At 38.1% G+C, this 13,167-nt stretch overlaps 1 protein-coding gene across 1 annotated transcript in view; it reads left to right on the forward strand.

Annotated features, from left to right (window-relative positions):
• Nucleotides 1–13,167, forward strand: part of ZFYVE9 (zinc finger FYVE-type containing 9) — a 55,270-nt gene that overhangs the window by 25,683 nt on the left and 16,420 nt on the right. Inside the window, exons 5-10 of the mRNA XM_042873664.1 lie at nt 3,617–3,716; nt 6,441–6,617; nt 6,870–7,039; nt 7,786–7,909; nt 9,941–10,063; nt 10,913–11,068. Coding sequence (XP_042729598.1) covers nt 3,617–3,716; nt 6,441–6,617; nt 6,870–7,039; nt 7,786–7,909; nt 9,941–10,063; nt 10,913–11,068 — 850 coding nt within the window. The remainder of the gene's footprint in view (nt 1–3,616; nt 3,717–6,440; nt 6,618–6,869; nt 7,040–7,785; nt 7,910–9,940; nt 10,064–10,912; nt 11,069–13,167) is intronic.

Here is a 13,167-nt window from a genome sequence, read left to right on the forward strand (position 1 = left end):
TATGCCCACATTCTCCCCCAAAAGCTGTCACGGAGTTAACTAGATCAATCTATGCCTGTGACGGGGGGCAGTAGGCTGGGGGGCACAGGGGGCAGGCAGGGGCCTACTGCTGCCCTGTCACAGGCACAGATTGATCTAGTTAACTCCGAGACAATGGGGATTGGAAGTGCAGTGTTGCTGGCATTCTTGGTGTTCCAGATATATGTTCAATTCTGTCCTTTTAAGCTTTCTGTACTATTTTGTATTTTTCTTATTACATCTTCTTCCATAAAGAATGTTTCTTTGTTCCTGAAAAAAAAAAAAAAAAGTCAAATTTTCTATGATTTGGTGGATGGATGCATGGTAAGAAATTTTGTAATGAAGACAACCAAAATTTAATTTCTGTATGTCATTGTTGGCTTTTCTTTTTCAATTTGAAAAGTGCCATCTAGACCAACACAAATTCTTACGTGGTGAGTTTATGAAGTATTCTCAATATCTTGTTACTGAAACACAAGTCAGTGGCACATGGGAAATAGGAACTTGGGGAAAAAATATTATTATTCAAAAGAGGAAACTTAACACTCTGATCATGTAGATATTTTAAAATTATTCACACATAAAAAGAAGCATTTAAATTGGCAAAAAATTAGAGTAAAAGTAATACTGGTTTATTTAGGATTCTATTCTACTGTTCCTGAGGTTGGTCAGAAGACCCCAGAATGCTGTGGGCACTATCTTTAGCTGCTAGAAGAGTGCAGGGAGGCAGAACATTTTGAACAAAGAACTTCAAAGATGGCAAATGTATCTGGAAAGCTCAAACCCTTAAATCACTTGTTTCTGGAAGCATCCTATCAGAAAGCAGGCTTACTTCTCCATGGTACACTACGTATGTGTACCATTTCGCTATTTAGAAACCAAAAGGCATAGCACTCACTTTCTTCACTGCATCACCATGTAAGTAGATTTTAAACCAATCTGATTTTAGGACTTGCTGAGAAGTTGTTGCCAGGACGCTTCTGACTGCTACACAGACATTAGTTACGCACTTGTTAAGGACTTCCAGTCCTTTGCTTCTGCCATCCTGTTTCAGGTTGTTTGCAGTGCAAGTCCTGAGGGGGAGCTGGTAACCACAGGGCATCAGTAGGCATCATCAGAGGTACACACCTGTGTTTTGTGCACCTTGCAGTTAGTATCAAAGGTCTCGTTCTTGTGGCAGTTAGGGAGCATCGTCAGTTAAAGGAATTGCATAGCTTTCATGTGCTAACTTACACTGTCAGTTATTTAGGTCCCATTTTTGAGTTGATATGATTACAGTTTTTATTTACAGCAAATATTTTCTACTTTTTTTTGTTTGCTTGTTTTTTAAGTAAGTTTATTGCTGGTTTTTAATGACTTCTCTGTAATGATTAAGCCCTGAACTGCACAAATGAGAAAGCAGAAATTGAGAATAACCTTATGTGAAATGGGCAGAACATAAATAGTTTAAGGCCAAAATATGTGGTGTCCTTTTTTTTTTTTTTTTTTTTTTTTCCCCCTTTAAACAACTTAAGAAGTGCAACAAACCTTGAAAAGCACAACCAGCCTTGCTTTGGGTGATACATAAGAAATACATGAAATAAAGGGTTCCTCTGCTCTGTAGACAAAATTATTTCTCAGTTATGAAAAATACATGTATTGGTATTTAATATTCTCAGAGTGTTCTTAGAATAATCCTCAGAAGAGCTTGTTTCTAGAAGCTTGTGATAGCTAATATTGCTGGGCCAAATTTGCACATGTGCAGTCAAAAAACGCTGCAGATAATTCTGTGAAGCTTCTCTTTATGCCTTTTTACATTTTTTTTTTTTCTCTGAAGAAAACACTCATTTATAAATGCTTCACATTGCTGTAAGTCAAATACTACCTAGCACTTAATGCAGATTGCTTCACAACATTCAAGTTCTGTAATGTTTTTGGGAGGAGAGAGACCAAAGGCTTTGAAAGGCAGGCTCTAATGAATCTAGCTGGAGTGGTTGAGACATGCTCAGCTGTCTGCTCTGCCTTCTGCTTAGGACAGCCAGCCCAATGCAAGCCATGTTGACAGTGTGCCTGTGGTGTGGGAAACTGCTGCATCATGGTAATGCCTGCACTGCTTCTATGAAATGCTTAAATCTCCACTAAAGAGTTGGGGAGATAACATCTTCGTGTTTGACAGTTTCTTGCTTCTAAGGGACTGGTCATGGGAATAAAGATTTTTGCTTTAGCACAACCCAGGAAAAAGACAAAGTGTGGTAGAGGTGAATGTGTTCATTTGATTTGGAAATGAAAGTGGCATTTAAAAATAGTTGAGTGGCACCTGGGAAGTCTGCCTCTGCTTTTAATTTCAGGATAATAAGTGCAAGATTAACGGAAGGTACCAGTCCCAGGGGAATGATAAGAAATAAAGTGCTTAGAGTCAATTTTGAATTAAAATTAAGAGCCTGAAGAATGTAGGTGAACAAGCTCATAAATTTTGCCTTATATATTTATGTATTTTCCATTGTCAGATGATACAATCATCCATGATAGGAAAAACATAAAATTTGTATCTCATCTTTTTGCTGACAGTCAAAACTGCGTTTTCAACTTTGTTAAGGGTTTTTTAAGGGTGTTTAAGGGTGATGATTTTTACAGCAAAGGGGAAAAAGGTTTTAAGAGTACTTTTTTTTTTTTTTTTTTTTTTTTTTAAATCATATGTGGAAAGGTGGCATTTTATTCCTGCATGAAAATGCTTGTATAGGCACATTTCCGTTTTGTTTCCAAAATGGATTTGGTTGTTTGGAGGAAGCCTCAACACTGTTTCCTGCCCAGAACTTGGGAACTGTTAGGTACAGCTCAGGTGAGATGTGCTGGTAATGAACTGCAGTTCTGCAGACAGTTGTGCCTCCAGGCATTTTGCACCGGGTCCCTCTTAGCAGCCAGTGTGTAAAATGCAGTTTGATTTCTCTGAAGTGTTGTGATGGTGTAGTGTCTGCAATTAAGTAAATACGAGCTTTTTCTTCTTTTTTTTGTCCTTAATAAATGAAACAGTGTTTTCCTGCAGTATCACTGTCATTCAGATTTTTAAAATTTATTTTATCCACTGAAAGCTTAAAGCATTTTCATACATCAGTACTCGCTTGACTGAGGAATACATCTGAAGAGATTAAACAGAGGTACTAATATAGATGAACCATCCTGCTGCAAATAATAATGACTTGTTTGAATTAATCTCTGCCTCAGCAATCTCTTACACAGAGAAGACTGATGTATTTATAAAGAGTTGATTCTAGAAAGTAATCATGCTTTAAAACTGATGTTCATTATCAAATGTTAAATCAGTGAGGGATTGTAATGTGGTAGGAATTTAATAAGCCATTGTCATCTATGCAAAACATGTTTTAAAAAATAACACCATGAAGTATCAGTACAACATGTGCTGCAGGTACTGCTACTTCACTGGGATTGGTAGGAAGGGAGTCTTGGGCAGATAGCAGCCCCTGTGGCTTTAATGGGAAAATACTGATAATTTGCCTCCTTATTTTGCATGTCTAGAGCTTTACCAATATTCTCTGATTTTATGAATTCATTGTATGCTTTTGAACAGCACTTTTGAAAGTTTTTTCCCTTTGGATTCCAGGTTTTTTGTGCAGCATGCTGTAGCCTGAAGTGCAAGCTGCTGTACATGGATCGAAAGGAAGCCAGAGTGTGTGTAATCTGCCACTCGGTACTAATGAATGGTAAGTGGAGAGGGAATCTGAAATGCAGAACTTTGTTGGCTTTGTGCTGAGCTGCAGTGATGATTTGAGGAAAAAAAAAGACAAAAAACAACCGACCCACATTTATTTGTATGGGTAAGTATAGGAAGTCAAGGCTCTTGAGAAATCAGGTTGTAATCTCTGAGGAAAGTGGCAATTTCTCAACTAAACGTGATTAAAAAAGGCGAAAGCTAGAAAGGTTGCCACGAGTTTGAAAACTTGTTTGTGGATGCTGTACAGGATTCCACAAACAGTGATTTAGGGGTCTGGGGGATCGATGTCAGCCGTTCCTCTAAGTCTTGCCTTCCAGGCCCTTCAGCATCTTTGTAGCCCTCCTTTGGGTGCTCTCAGATAGCTTTATGTCCTGATATGGTGGTGTCCAAACCTGCACACAGTGCTGGAGGTGAGACTGCACGGTGCAGATCAGAGCAGGACAATCCCTTCCCTCGCCCAGCTGGCACTGCTGGTCCTGCTCACCCCAGGGTACGCTTGGTCCTTTTGGCTGCCAGGGCACGTTGCTTTCTCATGTCCAACTTGCTGCTGACTGTCTGTATGCTTTCTTTTTCTATGTAAGCACTAGAAAAGATCTATGCTCAACCAATATGGCCTTCTGCCTGCTCGCTTGACTTCTGTTACACTGGAATCATCTGCTCCTGTGCTCTTAAGAGAGGACTCTTAAAAAGTGAGCAGCATTGATGCGTGCCCAGTTTCTTCAAAAGCAGATTCCTAGGGAACCTTACTAACTTGCAGGCCAGATATTTAAAGTGATAGGAAATGCAGGCAGTACTATCAAGAAGTTAAGAGCAAGCCCCAGCAAAGACAATTTTACATTTTGAAATGGAGAAAATAGCACATTTCAAAGAGTACAAGAACAAGTACATAACACCTGGCATAAGACAGCCAGCTTCTTTTAGTGGTGAGTAGGATTTGTTTTCAGCTGGGGGAAGGAAGGAGTATGAAAATATTTCAGTTGAAACCAGAAGTGTTCTTGTAAAAAGGCATAATAAAATTGATCATATTATAATGATTTCCTTTTAAAAGCCTTTCTGTCCTGTTGCCAGGATGGAAACACATTAATGGCAGCAAAGAATGACACTGCTTGGTTTATTTTAGGGAGAGAGAGCTACTTAGGTGTGCTGCCTGAGTTACTTCTGTGTTGCTATCCCTGCTGCAGTGCTTTGTGGTGATGCTTTTGGTTACTGATTATTTTCCCCATTGTGTGATTGTGTCTGATTTCTCCAGATTTCTTGCAGTTTGTTTTCCAGTAAGGGTTTCTTTTTTTTTTTTTCCTCTCAGTGCAGCAGATTAAGCATCTTTGCACGGTTTTGGATTTGGCAATAGGAATTGTATTTTAAAAGTCATAAATTTATTTGGTTGCTCGGTACCTGCTTTGTATTTTAGTAAGATGTTGAGGGAGGATTGTGGGTTTTTTTCTGTCACTTTCTTATGGGCAGACTACATACTTCAGAAGCTTCTAATGCCACAGTTGCTGTACTTTTCAGTTGGTAGATATGCAGTGTTGGCACTTTGGTAGATCAAGAGAAGGCTTTAAAAACGCTCTTTCACTCTGTTATGAATTTTCTAATTATGGGATCTTGGAGAAGTAACTTTTTGGTGCATTTTTAACATGTCCTTCAGGACACTTGTTAAATGCATACAGAATTGCTGTTAAAAATAATTAAACTTTCATCACAAATGTCAGTACTATTTCCATTGATAATATTTCAATCTACTGATCTTGCAGATTGATGGGAAGAAGTAGAAGGGTTTGTGTTCTGTGGTGTTTTTCTTTTCTCTTTTCAGTCTTGTTACCTTCACATTGGCTTTATGACAACTTATAGCCAAAGGAACCCAAAGATGCATGTGATTTATTCAGACTTATAAGCTGCTCTGAGAATTCAGGTAGTGTGATATTTATGCCTGGCTGGAGAGTTGCATTTATTTGTAACTAACGTGGACAGGCTATAAACACACAGTTGAATTTTCTGGTAACTTGCATAGCTACAAGTCTTCCTTACAGATGAAGAAGTTGTTGTTGTAATTTGGAGGTATAATCTACTCCGTCTGCTTCTCTGGACAGAGGAGAGATTTCCCTGTGATGGATGTTTTCAACAGGAGTTTGGTGCATTATAGTTTGGGTAGTTAAACTAAGGTTCAGGTAATTCCTTCAAAATTGATAGCATATGGGGTTTTTGTTTTTTTTTATAGTGAAGAATATAAGTTGATCTGTAAATAATTGACTTTGAATATGAAGAAATGTAAGGTGACTTTTTGTCATATACAGAAAATAACCTACAGGACATCTCAGTAGATTTATTAAACATTTGTAGTAGGAATGAGGAATGTCCACTGAAGTCTAATGAAATACTGTGTGATGAAGATATATATGTGATATATAAATATATATTCAGAAATGCTTAGTTCTTCACGCCTCGTTCTGCATCAGTCAGTTTAATTGTACTGTTAAAGTTTTCAGAAGATATTTCTGTACAAACTGATGTTGTCATTGCATAGGATCAGTGACCTTTCTCTTAATGCTGTGTGTTTCACTGTTAAATTACAGTCTCTTCAGCTTTTAAATGAACAGAGATTGTCTTTCTAAGGTGTCAAGAGTCCAGAGCTAAAGCAGCTGAGAACTTAACACAGCGTTTTTGGAGTCTTAGGTACTTTCCTCTGCTCATGTTTCTTGTTCTTTGTTTGCTTTAGCTCAAGCCTGGGAGAACATGATGAGTGCCCCGAGCCAGAGTCCTAACCCTAACAATCCTGCTGAATACTGTTCTACTATCCCTCCTTTGCAGCAGGCTCAGGCGTCGGGCGCCCTGAGCTCTCCACCTCCCACTGTCATGGTACCTGTGGGAGTTCTAAAGCATCCTGGAGCAGAAGGTAAGAGTTAGTTCTGTTCTTTTTCCCTTTCAGTTTAGCAGTACTAAGGCGTTGTTGAGAATATCTGTGCTTCATCTGCTCTGAGTTTTCTAGCTAATGCCAACATGGCATTCCTGCCCTCTCTAGAGACATAAGGTTTTTAAGGACATGTAAACTACTCTCAGCAGATGAGTGTTCAGTTTATGTGTGATGCTGCCATAGAGAGTCAGAGTTGCTGTGAGATGTTAAATACCTTTTTTTTCCTCTCTCCAGTGGCTCAACCTAGAGAACAAAGACGCGTTTGGTTTGCTGATGGGATATTACCCAATGGAGAAGTTGCTGATGCAGCAAAGCTGACAGTAGCTGGAACAACTTCTACAGGAACCTTAGCAGTATCGCACGATCCAACAAAGCCCGTAACCAACAATGCTTTATCAGCAGAAGTAAGGAAACATTAGTAACCATTCAAAACACCAGGCTTACTTTGGTCATACGAGTTTGTGATTTCAGGAAGGCTAATGTGGAAAATCTGTTGAGGCTTCTCTTAGCATGTTATTAGCAAGTGTCCTCACTTATTTCCATATTTGCAGAGTGCTGAAGCAAATGTGTATTTTGGCCTAAAATTGAACACTTATAAGATAGAGCTTTTAAAGCATTGTTTAAAGCTTATGTGCTAGGTGGCTTCCAAGGCTTGAGCTGTGCAGGCTGTGTGTGGAGCACATTTATGTAATGCATGTTTGAAAAAAGCTGAGTCACTGCCAGTAAGGGTTTGTCTTAGATTGTCATAGCACAAAACAGAAAAATATTTTGTGTGAGACTTCTCATAAAGTGATTTATGCATGAAAATGCAGATGGGATCTAACAATGTTAAATGCACCATGCTCCACGTGAACAGCATTGCGACTTTTCACCAAGTGCGAATGGCCATGGGTACATTAGCATGTACTTTTACAAAGGAAATTGGTGTGTGTGGTGCTGGAGGAGGGAGATGCAGTCTCTGAGCAGGCTCTTTAATAAAAGTTCACACACAAGAGTTGTCGTCGTAATCTATTTTTAAAGAGACAGATTACTTGATGCTTCTGTTCCTGCTGCAGACATAAAGTCCTTCACCTAGATATAGGTAATCTAATTAGGTAGCTCTTAATTCTCTTCTGTAATATTGTCTTTTCTTATTGTTTGCTTCTTATAGACTGATAATGCTTCTGTATTCTCGGGAAGTATAACTCAGGTTGGCAGTCCTGTTGGCAGTGCAATGAATCTAATTCCTGAAGATGGGCTTCCTCCGATTCTTATCTCCACTGGAGTAAAAGGAGGTGAGGGGATAAGCTGGCAGTTAGCTTTTATGTTTAACTGTTGCAATTAACTCAGTTGTTACTACATTTATTTAAAAAATAAGATGCTATCGATATGGTGAGCATTTGAAGAAATACACAGCAAGTACTTCTGTGTAAATGTCATGACACTCTATATAGTCAGTGAATGTACAGATGTTATAGTTATGAGATATACCAGAGAGCTTGGCTATGCAGTTATTATATCAAAACAGAATAGATAAGATGCTTACCCACATCCTGGGCTCACTATGAAACTCCAGAGGAGGGGATCTCCAGAAGAGATCCTTTCCTACTGGCAGTCAGCTGTTAAATGGGTCTAGGAGAGGTGCAGCCAGGCTCCCCCCTTCCAGCAGCACAGGTGAGCTGCCTGCACCTGTGCTCCCATGGCTGACTCAGTGCTCAACCTCAGGTGATCAATCAGAGGTTCAGGCTGTGACTCAGCAGTTCCCACACATGCTCTTTGTACTATTGATCCCTACAAGCAACCAGAAGAACCCCATCTTGCAATCAAGTTATGGTAAGAAGTAAAACACAAAGCAAAAAGAAAATTAGCCCATATTTCTGGTCTCGAGTTCATTTCTTCACTAATCGGGCTGTTGGGAATATTTTGCAGAGATGCATTTTAATTAGCCTTCTGAATATTCATGCTTCCCTTCTCTGTAATTCTCTTGTGACATCTGCTTGTCTGAGGCATCACAGAGCGCTGAATACAATGTCACCATTGCCCATCTTGGCCTGCAGTGACAGTTGTAGTAATTGTGGTATCCCATTCTGAAGCATCCAAATGCAGGAGGATTCAGAAAAACCCATTTTCTAAAGGTTTAAAAAAGATGTATGTTTGTTTATCTGACTGTTGCTATCTGCTAATTCATGATATCCATTAAAATGTGTTTCTGAGATTAATTTATTTTTTCATCTTTGATTTCCTTTTTATTTTTTTTACATTCCTATTGGATATTTTGCTGCTATAGTCATTTCTAATATTAAGCCAGAAGTGACCCATGACTGTAGGATATTGTCAAAACCAGAATGTGAGCGTTTCATTTCAAAACAAATCTGTCCCATCCTGTGTTGGCTGTTCAAGTGGGTACTTATTATTCAGTTGCTTCCACAAAGAGGAGTGAAACGACAGTATGGTTTTCAATTTCTGTAAGGATAACCTCATGTAAATGGTATTTTGTATGCTAAGTTGATTTTGTTTCAGATGCTGTTGTGTACAGGATTTATTTTTTTTTGCAGTATTTTACTTTCTGTATTCTATTTTTATTTAAAAACATTGCAAAATCATTTTTTCATTATGAAACAAATATTACCTTTCCTGTTAGAATTATCTAGAAAAAAAGGTAATACAATTCTCTGTAACTGCTTTTTGTTGGCTTAAATACAGAGAAGATTATAATCACATGGATGGGAGATTTTAATTTACTAGTCTTAGCGGTCTAATCAGAGAGAGAAACTGCAGGCATCTTTGAAACATCATGTTGGAATGCATTTTACAGTGAAGTTAGACCATCTACGGTCTGTGAAGAACATTGTTTTATATGGTTATATATTGTTGTCTTCCCATTAGGTAATGCTCTGAAAATATAAGTTCTGTGACATAGGGATAGACTGTGTGTTGTGTCTGTAGTCCAGGACTGATGCTCCTGTGCTTTGCTGTGACGTAAATAACAATTGCTATCTTCTTTGGGGTATCAGTTGGCACCATGACACATTTGTGCATTTGATTCCCCTTTTCTCCTCCAGTTGACACAAAAAGAAAACAACCCACCAAACCTGATTTAGAAAACAAACTGTACTTTTCTTAAGGGTGTATGGGGGTGATGCATGTAAATGTTACTGAATTTGAAAATAGCAGCCTGGAAGACAATCAATCAGATCAGAATACGTAACAATATGTGATTCTTCAAGTGTCCAAAAAAAAAAGCGTCAGGATCAGATTGAAGTGATCATAACATACTTTGTGAGTAAATGAAGGATTTCACTGTGTGTTCACTTGTTCTTTTATAGATTACGCTGTAGAAGAGAGACCTTCTCAGATCTCTGTCATGCAGCAGCTGGAGGATGGTGGCCCTGACCCTCTTGTATTTGTTTTAAATGCTAATTTGTTGTCCATGGTAAAAATTGTAAATTGTAAGTCTATTTTGTGGTGGTTTTTTTTTTTAATTGCTATTAAATAAGGCTTGGTATATGAGAGGATATTTTATATATATTATTGTAGCAACAGCAGCTTTTTTATTTGGTGAGATAGTCTCAGTGTGCACAGAAAACTTTTTACTTAACCACATCAATTAAAATTATATAAGGATTCTGTCTGGTGCTTTAAACATTGATGAAGATTTCTTTTTTCCCCCTGAAAATATGAATTAAATTGATAGAACCATCTCTCTCTGTTCTGTGGTGTCTCCTTTCTGACTTGATAGACAAAATATTGTATTACTCAGTCTTCTTAAGTTGTCTGTAAATCTTTTAGCATGATGTTAGCAAATGTTTAGTTAACATTACATTTATGTGCTTACATTTAGATGGCAAAATGTTATTCTAGTAACTAATTCTTGATACTTGTGTCATGGTTAATGTTCAGATAAAGCAGAACACAGTGATTCAGTGAGGCATCTCAAGAGAGAGATCGCTCTCCGAAACTTGTTTAGCTGTCAGGATCACAATATGCACAGCAAACAGCCAGGCCTTTTCTCAGCTTCCTTTATTGCCATTTGTATCCTGTCATTGAATTTGGACACAGAAGCTGCTAGAAGTCTGCTCTGGGGTGCTAATCCCAAAAATCTGGCTGGTTCCTTAGTACTCTGGCTGTTCCTTAGTTTCAAACTGCATGTTATTGAGCTGGTTTTGGTATGGATATGTTTGCTAATTTGTTCCTGTGACAGACATCACAACCAAGTATGCTGTAAAACTGATGATCAAACGGTCTTTCTGTAGTGAAATTTTGATTTTCTTTTCTGATATATTTTTTCCTTTCTGCAGATGTGAACAGGAAGTGCTGGTGTTTCACCACAAAAGGAATGCATGCAGTGGGACAGTCTGAGATAGTCATTCTCTTGCAGTGTTTGCCTGATGAGAAGTGTTTGCCCAAGGATATCTTTAACCATTTTGTGCAACTTTATCGGGATGCCTTAGCAGGTAGGAATTCCATCTATCTCTTAAAATTGACTTTAATAGACCAGAAACACACATTTCTGCCACTCAGAAAAATGTCTTTTTTTTTTTTTTTTTTTTTTTTACAAAAATCTCATTTTTGTATGAGATAATATGAAAAACAAATAAGGATCAAAGCTGACAGGGTGCTGGTTTATGACTGGTTAGTAGCATCCACTGTAATGTTCATCTTATCAAACAGAAGTGTGAGTGGGGTGCTGGTGACATGGGAACTGCACTGAAGATCATCCAGCTGTCCTGTGGGAGTCAGCATGTGGGAAGTTTGGCCTATGAAGGCTTTACGTAGGGTATTACAGGAATGGAGCAGGAAGACTCTCCCTGTCTCAGAGTTGTTTTTAGCAGCCATTGCTTATTGTCTGCTCTGGCATTTCTGTCAGATCTTGGGTTAAGAACATGAATAAAGCTAAAACATTCCTTAAATGATTGCTCAGCTTTGTTTAGTGGTAAGTGTAGTAGGATACTCAGCAGGGCTCCTGGGTACACTGATAACATAGCTTCTAACAATTTTCATTTCAGCTTAAAGTCAGAAAGGAAATTTTGAGAATTGTTGTAGATAGAGTATTAAATATCTTAAACCAAATTAAAAGTGTGGTTCCTGTATTTTTATATATACGTTTGTACCTTGCAGAAATTTCCCCTGAATTTTGCATTTTTGTATCTCAGTCACAAGGTTGTATGATGTAAACCCTTACACATTTTATATTTGCTGAGTAAATAGGCTAATGCTCTTGACTGTTGATTGAACATTATAATTCAGAAACTCTTGCATGGTGAGGAAAAGCTCTTATTTGGTTTCTCTGATGAGAAAATACAGCTAGTTTTCCAGAGGTGAAATTGCATCATATTTAGGTCATACGCTGACAGAACATTTATGAAGGATTCTGTGTGTTAACTGAAATGCCTGTGCAGTGACAGAATCCAGTGCTTTAACAGAATAATGAAAAAGGTCTTTGTCTCCTGAAATGTCTTTACTCAATGTAGGTCATCTTGTCCAGAGAGGTTACCAGGTTCAGCATGTGCTGTTATTGCATGGCATAATGGATTTAACATGCACTGGAAACAAATAACTTTCCAAACCTCACTTCAGTGACAGTGCTTTATCCTCTAATGATGATGTTACTCATAGGGAGATGGTTAGAAAATGCTGTGTGTGTGTGTGTGTGTGTGTGTGTGTGTGTGTGTGTGTGTGTGTGCAAACACACTGGTATGTACACGTGCTACCAGATGTGTATGTTGCAGTGATGTTTGTGCAGTTACATTACTGAAATAGATAATTCATAACTCCTACATAACATATTTGAAATTCTTTCTAGTGCTCTCATGGCAATAATTTAATATCCTACAACTGTGGTTGTGTAAAGAGCTGCTTACTATTGTACAATTTTTTCATTAGAAGCCAAACTTCACTGGTTAAGAATTCTACTCTGTGATGTTCTTTTGATAGTGTTTCCTCTGTGTTGTATTTCAGACATGTAGTGGAAATAGGTACACTGAAACTTTCATAGATCATAGCACCTCAGTAAATTCCTGCAGCTCTTTGTAATGCACACTCTCAATCTGCATCCTTTTTTCTTTTCAAGTTGTGTGCAGGAAAGGGAGAAGTATATATTTGCAGCTCTGGTCATTTTCCACATTAATCTCTTCAGCCTCTTTGATTTCACTTGGGTGGTTGCAATCCCCTGGAAGTGGTTGGCAGTTTGTGTTATACACGCATCCATTCTTCCAGCTTTGTTCATTTCAGAGGTATTGCACCTCTCCTAGAGTTTAAATGACAGATGTTCAGAGCAAATGAGAATCTCCAGTGGAAATCAGGAGCTGTTTGAAACCCCACCTCACAGTTTCATTTTTCGTGATATAAAAAGTTTGTTTAAATATATTTTGCTGTGAGGAAACTGAAATAAACTCTGGTGTTTTTTATTCCTCTTCTCTAGTAAATGTTTTAAAACGGTCATAAAGTAAAAAGGCACAGTGAGTAATTTTTAATGGAACAGAAACAAGAATTGCATACAGTGATAATGATTTTGTTTTGGAAACGGTTGGGTTTTGCTGCTGGTTTTGTTTTG

This window comes from Lagopus leucura, unplaced genomic scaffold, assembly GCF_019238085.1.
Source record: "Lagopus leucura isolate 7727_CA_CO unplaced genomic scaffold, USGS_WTPT01 Super-Scaffold_100009, whole genome shotgun sequence".
NCBI lineage: Eukaryota > Metazoa > Chordata > Aves > Galliformes > Phasianidae > Lagopus > Lagopus leucura.